This window comes from Nematolebias whitei, chromosome 21, assembly GCF_014905685.2.
Source record: "Nematolebias whitei isolate Nwh7 chromosome 21, NemWhi1, whole genome shotgun sequence".
NCBI classification, from domain to species: Eukaryota; Metazoa; Chordata; class Actinopteri; order Cyprinodontiformes; family Rivulidae; genus Nematolebias; species Nematolebias whitei.
In genome coordinates this window covers 12,178,381-12,194,960 of record NC_056518.1, presented here as the reverse complement: position 1 = coordinate 12,194,960, position 16,580 = coordinate 12,178,381, and the positions used below count along the sequence as shown (strand labels likewise).

General features: G+C 41.6%; 1 protein-coding gene across 2 annotated transcripts; it reads right to left on the bottom strand.

Moving 5' to 3' along the window:
* Window positions 1–3,094: 3,094 nt before the first annotated feature.
* Window positions 3,095–15,619, bottom strand: LOC119426996 (beta-1,4-galactosyltransferase galt-1). Of its 2 annotated transcripts, XM_037694569.1 has the most exons (6): window positions 15,502–15,619; window positions 15,128–15,180; window positions 4,727–5,336; window positions 3,688–4,018; window positions 3,444–3,619; window positions 3,095–3,339 (listed from the first exon to the last, which is right to left on the bottom strand). In XM_037694569.1, exons 3-6 carry the CDS (start codon window positions 5,320–5,322, stop codon window positions 3,120–3,122), a joined length of 1,323 nt encoding a protein of 440 aa, XP_037550497.1. In that variant the 5' UTR covers window positions 5,323–5,336; window positions 15,128–15,180; window positions 15,502–15,619; the 3' UTR covers window positions 3,095–3,119. The 2 variants fall into 2 exon arrangements, with proteins under 2 accessions (XP_037550497.1, XP_037550498.1); XM_037694570.1 differs by lacking the exon at window positions 15,128–15,180.
* Between the last annotated feature and the right edge of the window lie 961 nt (window positions 15,620–16,580).

Here is a 16,580-nt window from a genome sequence, read left to right as displayed (position 1 = left end):
GCCATCTCCACATCATTGCATTCAGTTTTTATTCACAATTTGTTTAGTGTCCCAACTTTTTTGGAATCCGGTTTGTAAGAAAATATGTTTTGTTTCCAATTGTCCACAATGATCACAACAGCCCGTAACATATTTATTGATTATTTTCAGTGTGCTGTTTAATCCCGTGTGACCAAATCTCATCCTTTAATAATATCTTCTTTTTTGTTCTATTACATTTCCTGAATTCCCCCACCTTTCTTTGATTATAATAAAATCTAGCATTGTCTCCATTATCCCAATGCTCTTGCCATTTCTTCTTAATATACAACTATTATAGTCTTAACCTCGTTTCTACTTATTTTAATGTTTAAATCCACACAAAAAAAATTCTTGTAGTACTTTTAGCAAAACGGTTAGCCAACTCATTTCTTCTTATTCCGATGTGTGCAGGAATCCATATTAGTTTAACCTCTGACCCATATTTATTAATCCTGAAAAATTAGTTGAGCTATTTCCAGTATAATATCTCGTCTTGTATCTGAATGTACCTCCTGAATACTTATTAATGCACCACTTGAATCTGAACAAACTAAAACCTTTTTTCCTCTAATTTCTTCAACCCACTCGAAAGCCATAAATATTGCCAATAATTCCACGGTATATACTGTTGAATTGTCAGTTATTCTTTTTTTTTTTTCATAATATTTATTTCTGGAATTACCAAAGATATACCAGTTCTGCTATTTAACATTTTAGATGCATCAGTACAAATCTTGATATATTCTGAGTATTCCCTTCCTATATATCTTTCCACCTCAATATTTTCTAATTCTCTCCCTCGTTTCAATAAATTTAAATCAACTTTGATTTGTCCAAGGACCCATGGTGGAACAACAGGAATAGCAACTGCAGGACTAATATGAAAAATATTTATTCCTATATATTTAGTTTGATTCAGGACTATCCAACCATCCATCCATCCATCCATCCATCCATCCATCCATTCATTCATTATCTTTACCCGCTTATTCCATTTTGGGTCACGGGGGTCACTGGTGCCCATGTCCAGCAATCACTGTGCGAGGGGTGTGGTACACCATGGACGGGTCGCAAGTCCATCACAGGGCCACATAGAGACAAACGAGACAAACAACCATTCACTCTCTCATTCACCTAGGGACAATTTAGAGTTACCAATCAGCCTAACATGCATGTTTTTGGTCTGTGGGAGGAAACTGGAGTACCTGGAGAAAACCCACGCATGCACAGAGAGAACATACAAACTCCACCCAGAATGGCCCCTGGACCGGGGTTTGAACCAAGGACCTGCTCGCTGAGCGGCAGCAGCTCTACCAGTTGCGCCACCGTGCTGCCCTGATCTAAACTTTAAACCTTCCAATTCCCAAAAGATCTGAGGTACACCTTTGAAACCATTCAGAAGATTTTTATGGGGCTTGGGATAAATCCCTCTACAAGGGTCAGATCCCTCAAAAACAGACTTCTTAAGTGAATCCAGCAAGAGAGCTGATGGGATTTGGTTTACATTCACATTTTTTCCCTTTTTTTTTGGTGGTGTGGGGGGGATTATCTTTAATGTGGGTATTCTCAAGTATAGAGTTCTCTTATTCTTTGACAGTTTAAAGGTGTTTATACAGAAGAAACAACAGTTTCCTTGGATCGTCATGCTTTAATGTAAACTATAGTAGGAACTCCAGTTTGAACTGGACTTAATGTTTTAGTTTCAGTAGGTCTATCCCTTTAGATGACTTGCAAGTGTTGCTTGAGTGTTCATATTAACATCTTTATATCACTAATCATGAACCTCAGAAGTAGGTTTTGTAGAAGTTGTGTCAAAAGGTTCTGTATCTTTCAACCCAATACTCATCTCAAGTTCCACGGAGAAGTGATCTTGTACTTTGACCATTTCCTGGGCCTTCCCCTGTCTCAGTTTTGTTGAGCAGTTTCATATCAAACTGGTTTTGTACCCGTTTAGGTCAGGTTTATGCTCCATATTGTTTTCATTGTGTTTACTGAACATCCTAAAAATCTCATTCAGAAAACAAGGAGTGTGACAAAAGATAAAAAACAGTTTGAATGTAGATGCTGCTTTGGTGATAATTTTCTGCTCTTCGCTCATTAGGAACCAGTACTTACTGTAGGTGTATCATTTTAAAGAGGTCAGTAATTTCAGCCACAAAAAGTTTAATTATTTTTTGTAATAAGTAAATCTTTTGAGTAATTATGAAGAACAAATTGGTGTGTTGGGAATTCCATGATGATCCATTAGGAATTTAAAAAAAAAGTAAATACAACTTACTTTTGACTTGGCAAATGTCATGATTCACAGTTGTACTTATGTAAAATTTTAAGTACTTCGTTAAGTAGAGTGGAGAAAGAAAAATAATGTTGCTGCAATGTTAGAATTAAAGTTACTACAACTCAAGTTGAGAGTAATCAGGATTTATAGTTGTCAGAATCTGTAATTGTAGGTATCTGCAAACTGTAATAGAGTTAAATATGAAATTCATAGTTTGTACAAACTTTTAAGTTACTGCTACTTTCATCATGTGAATTAGAAAACTCAGGATTCAAAGTTCTTACAACCCAAAAGCAAGTCTCTACAACTTTTGGTTGAGTTACAAAAAAACGTAGAAATCAAAGTTTGGCAAACTTAAAAGCAAAACTTAAATAGTTAAGTTGAAGTCCAAAACTTAGAAATGCCCTGAAGTTTGTTGCCTTAGAATTTTGAGTTCTGCCAACTTCTTATTTTTTTTACAGTGCAGAGAGGTTCCTACACCTTTTTTGTTGATGCAGTTAAAAAAAAAAAAAAAAAAAAAAAAAAAAAAAAGACATGTGCCTTCCTTAAAACGTGAGCAGTGATTACATGCGACATGTGACTTCTCTGCTTTGTTTTCTTTACCTGGGCCAGATATCTATAATGTGACACTGTTATGACTAAATGTACCATTATGCCCTTGCAAGTTAAAAATTACTACAATAGATCAACTTAAGACACAAACCTTCAAATGTAATGAGAAGCCAAAATGTGTTTTAAAAGCCTCCATAGAGGAGGCACATTTTTTTAATAGAGGACCTGGTGCCAGTTTAACACTGTTGGTTCTTCCCATAAATCCTCTTCAATTCTTTGACATCATCATCCCCACTCTCTTCAGCACCTTGTCCACATTAGGAATCAGTTTTTCATGGAAGTCCCACAGACGTTTGTCTTCATGATGCAGCTCCAGAGGTATGGTCCCGCCCAAACAAACGTGAATGATCCGGCTGACTTCTGATGGAACTATATATTGTTCTCCAAAATTCTTAATTACTTCATGCACTGAGGTCTGCTCCACCATCCTGTGATGCAGGCACACAGAAGAGAGTTGAAATAATGCCTGCCTTTCCCCTTTTGGCAGAAGGCAATAATTCAAATAGACCACTAAATAGGGGTTTCAGCTTACCTTGGTTGAACAATCAACTTGTAACGATGAAATCTATGTCTGTCAGGATCTTCTCGGTAAATGTGCTCCAGAATATTAACTCCTGGCACCCCGCTCCATTGAGGAAGATGAAACCTTCCACTTGGCTCGAAGTGCTCCTTGGGAAAGATATGAGTCTCAATGCTATACACACCAACCTGAAGAAAGAAAATTTGTTAAGAAAATAAAGTGTATATTTAAAATATGCATGACAGGAACAACCTACATTTGGATGTTGTTTTTGCAGTGTGTCCATCAGAGACATCAGGTTGTTGTGTTGATATGGCATGATGATCTCATCCATGTCATTTAACAGGATGTAGCGCGAACGCTCCATGTATCTGTAAATGCACTCGTTGAGTGTGGCGAGCTGGCCAAAGTAGTGTATATCACCTCCATGTTCTGCATAAAGCCAACCACGAGATGGAATCAGGTGTTTGTCGATGGGCCAGGGAACTATTTCCAGAAATCCTTCTTGGGTGTAACTCTGCAGAAGACGGTCAAGATCTGGGCCACAGCTGGTGTTGTAGATTACCACTCTGTTTACGCCAAGCAACCTTGAAAAAAAAAAAAAAAAAAAAAAGAAAATCTGAAAATCTGATTCCTCTTCATTGTTACAAATTATGTTTTAGTTTTTCATAATTTCTTTGGCACATCATTTGGTGGTAGCTTTTACTTCTCATTATGAGAAGGATCGCACTTGGAGAAGAGCGATTGGGAAGAATGGCCTCCTCAAAATGAACCAGAGTAAAGTGTTTTGTTATTAGAGTTCTGTGCTAAGTGTGAGATGTCCATATTAAACATGTTCAGTGTGGTTAATACACGTTTTTGGAACCAGACTATCGTAGGCCAAAGATTGATGACTGATTTTGAATGGTTTCCACAGACCTTAGACTTTCTATCTTCACCAATTCAGTAAAGGGACTAGCAGAGTTGACAACAGTTCAACTCGGTGGCAAGTTGGATTTAGTGGTGAAGGAGACCATTATTCTACTGGGGACATCAATGCCCACATGTGTGGTGACGGATTATAAAGGGGAGATGCATGTTTGGGAGGAACTGCATCTCTGATCTGAACCTAAGCAATGTTTTGTTGTTGGACTTCTGTTCTAGTCATGGTTTGTCCACCACAAACATCATATTAGGACAAAAGTGTCTATAAGTACACATGGAACCAGGACACTAGACCACAGATCGATGATATACTTCAGAAGCTTCACTTTGCACAAATGTAATAATTTGGTTTAGTGTGTAGATTTACTGACCTGTACATTTCCAGACTTTGTGTATACTGAAGCACATTGTTGTATTCTCCAAACAGACTGGAAATGCAGACTGTGAAGTTCATCTTTTTAATTTTTTCGTTGGTTTTCTTGTTTCTTATAGGAATCCAAGTGAGAGTAGGTTCATTTTCCACAATGGGCTCCGTCAGAAGAGTCACATGTGTAGCATCACAGTTTGGGGGAATTTGACACATGATGTCTGTAGCAGCAAAGGGAAAATCAAAGTGGTCTGTGTGTACTAAAACATTTGTTGGAGTGGTTTCACCTAAATGTCCAACACAGCAGAAAAGGCAGTGGAGTGGCTGGATGGAGTCTCTTTCAAACATGCCAATGATGCGTATGTCGAAACCAGGCACTCTTTGATCCATGAAGGCCGAGACCAGTAAATGTTTAGTATTTTTGAGAGGAGTGATGGTCTGGTCAGAGATTTTTGATGGGCAAACTAGTGAAGGCCCATGAGGTGTCAGGCTTGACCCATCTGCTTTGGGTGATGTCACATTAAAGATGAGTAGACAGATTAATATGGAGATGGTTATAATAATGAAGACCTTCTTTATTAAGTAATTTGTCTTTCCCATTGCAGAATCCCAACCTGAAGGAAAAAAAAAAACACAAAACAAAACACAGAAAGACATATATTAGATAGATAATCCAATGTCACAAAACCTGGAGCATACAGTCAGTTCAATATTATTAAAATAAAATTTACAATTTTAAACTTAGCAATTAGTATAGTCTAAATTGAACTTACACTTTTGTTGCATTTGTTACACACAAAATTGTTCACATTTGTAATTTTTTGATATAATATTGACACATTGATAAACTTTAAACTCCCCATCAGTTACAACTAATGAGGCCTCCCAGATGATAATTCAATATTTTTCAGAAACTTAGAATGGAGGTCAAGTCAATTCTCTACAATTACTTTTTTTAACATGACATGACTGGTGAAGAATCCACAGTAACGACAAATGTTGACATTTGTCAACATATTAATTAAAAAAAGATGTGAAAGCAGTAGAAAATTGAAATTGACAAACATAGTATTACAGCTTGGACAGTCGGCAAACTAGGTCTGTCTCTGCCAACAGCAAACAGTTCTTTGTCATTTCTATTATTGCAGGACACAAGATTACGCTCTGAAACCAGCCACTGTACTGATACAACCAGTGTATCTCGTGTGCCGGTCCCAAGCCTGGGTAAATGGTGAGGGTTGTGTCAGGAATGCCATCCGATGTAAAACACTTTTGCCAAAACAATAATGCGAGTTCATCAAAGCAAAACCATACTGGATCGGTCGAGGCCCGGGATAACAACGACCGTCGCCGGTGCTGTTGACAAACAGGGTGCCAGCAGAAATTGTGTTACTGTTAGTCGAAGACCACGAGGAGGGAAACATGTCAGGACAGAGGGAGAATAGGAAAGGGAAGAATGTAGGACTGAGGGTTGCAACTCTAAATGTGGGGACAATGACAGGAAAATGTAGAGAGCTGGCTGACATGATGCAGAGAAAAAAGATAGATGTTTTATGTGTCCAAGAAACCAAGTGGAAGAGCAGCAAGGCTTGCAGAATTGGAGCAGGGTTCAAACAGTTTTACCATGGTGTGGATAGAAAGAGAAATTGAGTAGGGGTGGTCCTGAAGGAGAAGTTGGTAAAGAATGTAGTAGAGGTGAGAAGCGTGTCAGATAGGGTGATGTGCCTGAAGGTAGAAGGAGAAGGTCTGATGCTAAACATCGTCAATGCTTATGCTCCACAGGTTGGATGTGATTAGGAGGAGAAAGATACATTTTGGAAAGATCTGGATGAAGTGATAGAGTATTCCCAGGGAGGAGAGAGTGGTGATCGGAGCAGACCTGAATGGACATGTTGGTGAAGGAAACGGAGGAAATGAGGAAGTGATGGGTAGGTTTGGTGTCAAGGAAAGAAACCAGGAAGGACAGATGGTGGTATATTTTGCCAAGAGAATGGAATGGCTATAGTCAACCCATTTCCAAAAGAGGGAAGAACATAGAGTGACCTTTAAGAGTGGAGGAAGGAGTACGCAGGTCGACTACATTCTGTGTAGAAGAGGAAACCTGAGGGAGATTGGGGACTGTAAGGTCATGGCAGGGGAGAGAGTGGCCAGACAGCATCGGATGGTTGTGTGTAGAATGACTGTTGTGAAGAAGAGGGAAAAAAAAAAAAAAAAAAAAGAGTAAAATCGGAGAAGACCAAATGGTGGAAGCTGAAGAAGGAAGAATATTGTGAGAAATTCAGAGAGGAGCTGTTAAAGGCTCTGGGTAGTAAGAAAGAGCTTCCAAATGACTGGGCTACTACAACAACAGTAATTATAGAAACAGGTAGGAAGGTACTTGGTGTGTGTCATCTGGACAGAGAATGGATGATAAGGAAACCTGGTGGTGGAATAGTGAAGTGCAGGACACCGTTCAAAGAAAGATTAGGCAAGAAAAAATATGACAGTGAGAGGACCGAAGAGAGGAGACTGGAATATAAGGAGATGGGACGTAGAGCAAAGAGGAAAGTAGCTAAGGCAAAGCAGGACGTACGATGAGTTGTATGAGAGACTGGACACTAAAGAGGGCAACAAGGACTTATACAGATTGGCAAGACAGAGGGATCAGGCTGGAAAGGATGTGCAGCAGGTTAGGCTTATTAAAGATAGGAATGGTAATGTTCTACCAAGTGAGGAGAGTGTGACGGGAAGATGGAAGGAGTACTTTGAGGAGCTAATGAATGAAGAGAATGAAAGAGAAAGAATAGTAGAGGTCATAGAAACTGTGGACCAGGAAGTGGGAAAGATTAGTGAGGGTGAAGTCCGGAAAACTCTGAAAAGAATGAAGAAGGGGAAGGCAGTAGGACCTGATGACATAAGAGTGGAGGTTTGGAAATGTCTTGGAGAGATGGCAGTGAGGTTTTTGACTCAAATATTCAATGGCATATATGAGGGTGAGAAAATGCCTCAGGAACGAAGAAGTGCACTGGTGGCAAATTTTAAGAACAAGGGTGATGTACAAAGTTGTAGAAACTACAGAGGAATTAAGTTGATGAGCCATACGATGAAGATCTGGGAGAGAGTTGTGGAAGCAAGACTTGGTTGCTTTGAGAATGCTGATGGAGAAGTACAGAGAGGGTCAGAAAGAACTCTATTGTGTCTTTGTGGATTAAGAAAAAGCATATGACATGGTACCAAGAGAGGAGGTGTGGTATTGCATGAGGAAATCTGGAGTGGCAGAAAAGTATGTTAGACTGGTACAGGACATGTATGAGGACAGCAGGACAGTGGTGAGATGTGCTGTAGGAATGACAGATGGCTTCAAGGTGGAGGTGGGAGTGCATCAAGGATTGGCTCTGAGCCCCTTCTTGTTTGCTCTGGTGATGGACCGACTAACAGATGAGGTCAGGCAAGAATCCTTATGGACGATGATGTTTGCAGATGACATTGTGATCTGTGGTTGGAACAGGTGGAAGAGAACTTGAAGTGGAGGTATGCACTTGAAAGAAGAGGAATGAAAGTCAGCCGTAGTAAGACAGAGTACATGTGTGTAAATTAGAGGGAGGCCGGTGGAACAGTGAGGCTACAAGGAGAAGAGGTCACAAAGGTGCAGGACTTCAAGTACTTGGGATTTACTGTCCAGGCAAATGGGGAATGTAGTAAAGAGGTGAAGAAGAGAGTCCAGGCAGGATGGAATTCATGGAGAAAAGTTTCAGGAGTGATTTGTGACAAAAAGGTGTCAGCAAAGGTCAAAGGAAAAGTTTACAAGACAGTGGTGAGACCAGCTATATTGTATGGTCTGGAGACAGTGGCATTGACAAAAAGACAGAAGAACTGGAAGTGGCAGAAATGAAGCTGTTGAGGTTCTCCTTAGGAGTGACAAGGCTTGATAAGATTAAGAATGAGATCAGAGGTACAGCACAGGTTGAACAACTGGGAGATAAAGTTAGGGAGGCCAGACTGAGATGGTTTGGACAGGTCATGAGGAGGGACCGTGGGTATATTGGTAGAAGGATGTTAGAAATGCAGCTGCCAGGAAAAAGACAGAGGAAGGCCAAAGGAGATATATGAGAGGGACATGAAGGTAGTTGGAGTGAGGACAGAGGATGCAGAGGACAGAGTGAGGTGGAGGAGGATGACTCGCTGTGGCAACCCCTGAAGAGGGAAAAGCCAAAAGAAGAAGACGACGACAAGATTATGCTCTGAAAAGACATCATGTTCACAGATGACCATGTTTTTAATATTCATTCAGACTCCCAGCAGCTTCTCCAAGTCCTTGTGAAAAAAATTTAAAAAATAAATTGACAGTCTTATATGCAATTTGACCCCAACAACAACACATTAAGCTTTTTTTTTTTACAGCAGACATTTTGACCTGAAGTAGAAGGATGGAGAGACATGCTTGGATGCAACTTACATATTTGTCACATTATTTGATAAGCATTGTCCACTGAAAATCTATAACTACAAAAAGTACAGAAGATGTCCTAGGATGACTGAAGGTTTACATAATGACCATCCATCCATCCATTTTCTTCCGCTTATCCGGGGTCGGGTCGCGGGGGTAGCAGCCTAAGTAGGGAGGCCCAGACTTCCCTCTCCCCAGCCACTTGGGCCAGCTCCTCCGGGGGAATCCCGAGGCGTTCCCAGGCCAGCCGAGAAACATAGTCCCTCCAGCGTGTCCTGGGTCTTCCTCTGGGCCTCCTTCCAGTGGGACGTGTCCGGAACACCTCACGAGGGAGGCGTCCAGAAGGCATCCTAAACAGATGCCCAAGCCACCTCAACTGGCTCCTCTCGACGTGGAGAAGCAGCGGCTCTACTCCGAGTTCCTCCCGGATGATCGAGCTTCTCACCCTGTCTCTAAGGGAGAGCCCAGACACCCTGCGGAGAAAACTCTTTTCGGCCACTTGTATCCGAGATCTCATTCTTTCGGTCACAACCCAAAGCTCGTGACCATAGATGAGGGTGGGAACGTAGATCGATCGGTAAATTGACAGCTTCGCCTTTTGACTCAGCTCTCTCTTCACCACGACAGACCTGTACAGCGCCCGCTTCACTGCAGACGCTGCACCTATCCGCCTATCGATCTCACGCTCCATTTTTCCCTCATTCGTGAACAAGACCCCAAGATACTTGAACTCCTCCACTTGGGGTAGGACCTCCTCCCTGACCCGGAGAGGGCACTCTACCCTTTTCCGGCTCAAGACCATGGCCTCGGATTTGGAGGAACTGATCTTCATCCCGGCCCTGTCGCATTCGGCTGCGAACCGCTCCAGCGAAAGCTGTAGATCATGATCTGATGAAGCCAATAAGACCACATCATCTGCAAAAAGCAGAGATGCAATCCTAAGGCCACCAAAATGGATCCCCTCAACACCTTGGCTGCACCTAGAAATTCTGTCCATAAAAGTTTTGAACAGAATCTGTGACAAAGGGCAACCTTGGCGGAGTCCAACTCTTACAGGGAACAATCCCGACTTACTGCCGGCGATGCGGACCAGGCTCTGGCACCGGTCATACAGGGACCTAACAGCCCGTATCAAAGGGCCCGGTACCCCATACTCCCAGAGTACCCCACACAGGGCCCCCCGAGGGACGCTGTCGAACGCCTTCTCCAAGTCCACAAAGCACATGCAGACTGGTTGGGCAAACTCCCACGCACCCTCCAGGACCCTGCTGAGAGTGTAGAGCTGGTCCAGTGTTCCACGGCCAGGACGAAAACCGCACTGCTCCTCCTGAATCTGAGGTTTGACTATCCGATGGACCCTCCTCTCCAGAGCCCCGAAAAGACCTTACCAGGGAGGCTTAAGAGTGTGATTCCCCTGTAGTTGGAACACACTCTACGGTCCCCCTTTTTGAATAGGGGGACCACCACCCCAGTCTGCCAATCCAGGGGAACTTCCCCCGATGTCCACGCAATATTGCAGAGTCGCGTAAGCCAACACAACCCTACAATATCCAGAGCCTTAAGGAACTCTGGGCGAATCTCATCCATCCCTGGGGCCCTGCCACCGAGGAGCTTTTTAACCACCTCGGTGACCTCAGCACCAGAGATTGGAGGGCCAGACGCAGAGTCCCCAGGCTCTGCTTCCTCAGTGGAAGACGTGCCGGCGGGATTGAGGAGGTCTTCAAAGTATTCTGCCCATCGACCCGCAACATCCCGAGTTGAGGTCAGCAGCACGCCACTCTCACTATAAACAGTGTTGGTGGCATACCACTTTCCCCCCCTGAGACACCGGATGGTGGACCAGAATCGTCTCGAAGCCATGCGGAAGTCACTCTCCATGGCCTCTCCGAACTCCTCCCATGCCAGAGTTTTTGCCTCAGCAACCACCCGAGCCACATGTCGCTTGGACTGCCGGTACCCATCAGCTGCTTCCGTGGTCCCACACGCTAAAAAGTCCCGATAGGACTCATTCTTCAGCCTGACAGCATCCCTCAATGACGGTGTCCACCATCGGGTTCGAGGGTTGCCGCCGCGACAGGCACCGACAACCTTGCGGCCGCAGCTCTGGTAAGCCGCCTCGACAATAGAGGCACGAAACATGGTCCACTCAGACTCAATGTCCCACACCTCCCTCGGAACATGTTCAAAGTTCTCCCGGAGGTGGGAGTTGAAACTCCGTCTCACAGGAGACTGCCAGACGTTCCCAGCAAACCCTCACAATACGTTTGGGTCTGCCAGGTCTGACCGGCATCCTCCCCTACCATCGGAGCCAACTCACCACCAGGTAGTGATCAGTTGACAGCTCCGCCCCTCTCTTCACACGAGTGTCCAAGACGTGTGGCCGCAGATCAGATGAGACAATGACAAAGTCGGTCATCGAACTGTGGCCTGGGGTGTCCTGGTGCCAAGAGCACATATGGACACCCTTATGCTTGAACAAGGTGTTCGTTATTGACAATCCATGACGAGCACAGAAGTCCAACAACAGAACACCACTCTGGTTCAGATCAGGGGGGGCGTTCCTCCCAACCACACCCCTCCAGGTCTCACTGTCATTGCCCACATGAGCATTGAAGTCCCCCAGCAGAACAAGGGAGTCCCCAGAAGGTGCACTTTCCAGTACCCCCTCCAAGGACTCCAGAAAGGGTGGATAATCTGAACTGCCGCTTGGTGCATAAGCACAAACGACAGTCAGAACCCGTACCCCCACACGTAGGCGGAGGGAGGCCACCCTCTCATTCACTGGGGTGAACCCCAATACACAGGCACCAAGTTGGGGTGCAATAAGTACACCCACGCCTGCTCGGCGCCTCTCACCAGGGGCAACTCCAGAGTGGAAGAGTGTCCAGCCCCTCTCAAGGAAACTGGTTCCAGAGCCCGAGCCATGCGTAGAGGTGAGTCCGACTATTTCTAGCCGGAACCTCTCAGCCTCACACACACATGACTATAAAAAGAAAATTTTATAAAAATGTCATAAGACTAAAATCTAAGGAAGCTGAAACTAAACTATAAGAGATACAAGCATGAATTGAATATTATAAAGTAATATAAGATGAAACGAAATGAATCGATGATGGAATATATTAAATTCCATTTTTCAAAATGGTACAAATAAATTAGCATACCCCAACTATTTTAACAAAGGAACTGAAAATATAAATGAAATACAGTTCAGTTTTAATAAACTTTGTAAATCTAGAATTGGATTAGTCTAAAAACATTCCTGAAACATGTAATATTGAACAAGAGTTTGATAAATTAGTAGAAAGGAATCCAAACTCAATGTTCCTTTGCACTGTAACAGAAATATAAATTATTAATACTGTTAAAAATATAAAGATGATCCACTGGCTCGTATGACATCGATATGCATTTAGTAAAAGGTGTAATTGAGGGGATTTCAAAACCGTTAGTTCTTCATCAATCTGTCAATTCAAACTGATGTATTTCCCAATAAAAATGAAAATATCCAAAATAATCTCAGTATACAAAAACAGAGATAAACATCAAATTTCTCACTATAGACCTGTACCTTTGTTACCACAATTCTCCAAAGTTTTAGAAAGAAAAAAAAAAGTAATAGATTGGAAACCTAAAATGAGAAATAATTAATAAAAAAAATACCATAAGTCAGTACAGGTTTAGATCGTTCATTCAACCTTTATTTATACAAGTTAGTCTCATTGAGTCACGGGGACTCGATGAGAATAAACCGAAGTGGTTCAAAATACCAAAGTTCATTCTCATTAATCTAGGTATAAATCCAACAATGTTCAGTCAGGTCATTTGGACATGACTGGACACAACTTTGGTGTTTTGAACCACTGTAGCATGGCTGACTTAGGAGTTGATGGGGAAAGGTTGGGCCCTGTAGGACATCTTATCACCAGCAAACTGTTTTTCTCCACTCTGGGAGTGAACCGTTCATGGGATTCAGTTTGGTTTGGTGGCTCCTCAGATTAAAGAATTTTGGATGAAGGACAAAACATCTCAGCAACAAAAGAAACCGTCCAGACGACCTGACTGCACATTGATAAATGGATAGATATATACATAAAGTATGATGTCGTATTCTGTTCTGATGCGGTTTATTCTCCTTACTAGATAGCACTGCTTTTGTGTTTGAATGTAGAAGAATATTAACACTAAAGAGTATTCTGGAATGACATCTGACCTGACAACACAATTTAACATTTGAGTTTACCCATCAAAATAACTGATGAATGAGCTTTTCAGCACAGAGTTCACTACTGTTCCTGCATCATGCTTTTGAGCCACCTAACCATTTACAATTTGAAATTACAGGCTCATCACTGGTACAGACAGGCATGGCCAAACGAAAGATGGTGTCATTTTACTACACTGAACCAGTGGGACATTGTTCTACACTACCAGAACAAGGTACAAGTTATGATGAAACAATGGCTGTACTTGAAGACATATTTTCCTTAGAGTTATTGTATTGGCATCCAAACCCACATTTAAATTTATGCAATTGTGATAATGAAACCATGAGCCAATATGTCCACCATGTGGTTTTGAAGCATTGGAAAAAGTGAACTTACCATACCACTTTATTTATATAGAGCACTTAAAACAGCAACAAGGCCAACCAAAGTGCTGTACAGCAGAAAACAACCAAGCAAAGAACACAGCAAATAAAGTAAAATAAAAATATAGATACAAATAGGATAATATAACAATTATATGGCTAACACTGTAGAATACAGACAGGTTCAAAACAGATCAGTGTTGAAAGCCTGGGAATAAAAGTGGGGTTTTACGCAAGACTTAAAAACTGTGAGGGAGGGGGCCTGCCTGGCATGTAGTGGTAACTCATTCCACAGTCTTGGACCTGCAACAGAGAAAGCCTTGTCACCTCTGAGCTTATGACAGGTTCGTGGAACTGAAAGACGCATCTGATCTGCTGACTTCAAAGAGAGCAGTGGGACATATGGGTGAAGAAGATCAGTGAGATAAGAGGGGGTAGAAATGTTCAGTGATTTAAAAACATGTAGAAGGATTTTGAACAGAATTCGAAGGTGAACCAGGAGCCAGTGCAGGGAGGCCAAAACTGGTGTAATGTGCTCTTAGGCTTGTACAAGTTAAAAATTGGGGAGCAGAATTTTGGACAAGTTGTAGTCGTGCAATGGAGGTCTGACTGATACCAAACAGAAGCACATTGCAGTAATCGAGCCTAGATGTTATTAACCCGTGTATTACTGTCTCCAGGTTATTTTTGGACAATATGGGCTTCAGCTTAGAAAGTCGCCTCATCTGGAAAAAACAGGATTCAACAATCATGTTTACATGACTGTTAAGCTTCGTGTAAGGGTCCATTATCACTCCCAGATTTGCGACTCTTTGTTTCGCTAATGGGGCTAGATTGGAGAAGTCGATACTGTTGTTCTTGATCGTGCCGTTGGGAGGGAACAACATGACTTCAGTCTTCTTCTCATTAAAACGCTTAAGAAATTTAGGACATCCAGTCCTTAATGTCAGCCAGGCAATCAAGAAGAGGTTGAATAGAACGTGCACCACTGTGCTTCAGCGGGAAGTAAATTTGACAGTCATCAGCGTAGAGATGAAAGGGTATGTTGTGTTTACGGAAAAGAGCACCTAGTGGCAGCAAGTATAAAGAAAAGAGAACCGAGGATGTACCCCTACGGTACACCCCACAAAAGAGTTGTTCCTTAAAGACTTCTATTTCCTGCTCCAGCAAACAGTTGGAGAATCATCCAAATGCACAGCTTGACAAAGTCAATAAAACAGCAACTCCCTCTGCCAATACATGAATTAGACAAAAGCAGAAAGCTGCAATAAAAAGAAGCACACTGCTGTCACAGGACCAAGTTAACAAATTTTGCCAGGACAAAAAAAAAAACTATGTATATTAAAATAAAAGAAATAAGATCATGGAAGGAGAGTTTAGTGTAACACCTGTATTTCTTTGTTGCCGTCAGTGAGATGCTCTAAAAAGACATTGAGGACATCTAGAGAGAATGAGAGTGAAATGAAGTTACAAACCAGATAAAATGATCAATGATCTTAAAGGGATCCAGAATGAAAAGGAGCACACCCCTTTATGCATTTGATAGCAGAACAATAATTTTAACTTTTCATGAACAGAAAAATTGACACTTTTCTTGAAATCGCATGGTGTTTTTGCTTCAATATATTTCTCATGAGGCCCAGGTTATTTAAACTTGGTGCTTTACCATTTTTACCATGTAAAATAACCAACCACGTCTCTAAATTGCTGGGAAGTTTGGTAGATGTAAGTACTTTTCTTATGGTTTTTGTAGTTGTTTTACCTGAGTCAGATGTACGTCAGTTAGATGGTTTTGCTCTGTGGATGACTTCAGGGATTGCTTTGCTCCTGTAGTTTCTCTACATGACTCAGCTGCTTCTCATCTGCCCAAATTACTCACCTGTTCCTTCTTCTTCTTCTTTTTCTTGATGAGTTTAATGGCAGTTGGCAAAAAACTGTAGGTGTGCATTACCGCCACCACTGGTATGGAGTGTGGGTCATCATGGTCTAATTCTATATAAATGCATGATTAAACTATATGTATTTCAAATTTTATTAATCAACTTTGTTTTCTTAAAATATCTAATTATAATTTGTATATGTTTGCTCTCTAAGTTGTGTTGTAGTGCATCTGTTATGTTAAACTATTTTTTTAATCTCTTCATACTCTCTCTTCATAAATCTTCGTTCTTGCTCATATTTTTCACATTCCAGTACAACATGTTGTATAGTTTCATCCTGTCCACAGTGCTCACAATTTCCTGTATTGTGTTTCTTTATTTGAAATAGTGAATAATTAAGTCCCGCATGTCCAAATCTCAATCTTGTCATTAATCTTTCTTCCTTTCTGCACCTTCTTCCAGTTCTTGTTTCTCCTACTGTCTTTTTGATCCTATAAAACCATCTTCCTTGTCTTTCTTCATCCCATCTTTTCTGCCATTCTTTCTTCAGTTTTTGTTTGATGATACTTTTTACCTCTGATTTACTTGTATGTACTGTGAAGTTAATGTGATTTTGAGTTGTCTTCTTTGCCATCTTATCTGCCATCTCGTTTCCTTCTATCCCAATGTGTGCTGGTACCCACAACAATGTTACTGTTAATCCCATCCTTTGTATTCTGAATAATGTGTGGAATATTTCTAATAAAATATCTGGCCTGCTGTCTGAATGATTGTGTTTTAAGCTCAATAACGTGGAACTTGAATCTTAACAGATTATTGTTTTTAATGGTTTTACTTCCTCCACCCACTGCACTGCCAATAAAACTGCTAACATCTCTCCTGTATATACTGATAAGTTGTTGGTGATTCGTTTTCCTGTTTTTATTTGAAATTCCAGTACTATAAAGGCTATTCCTATTTT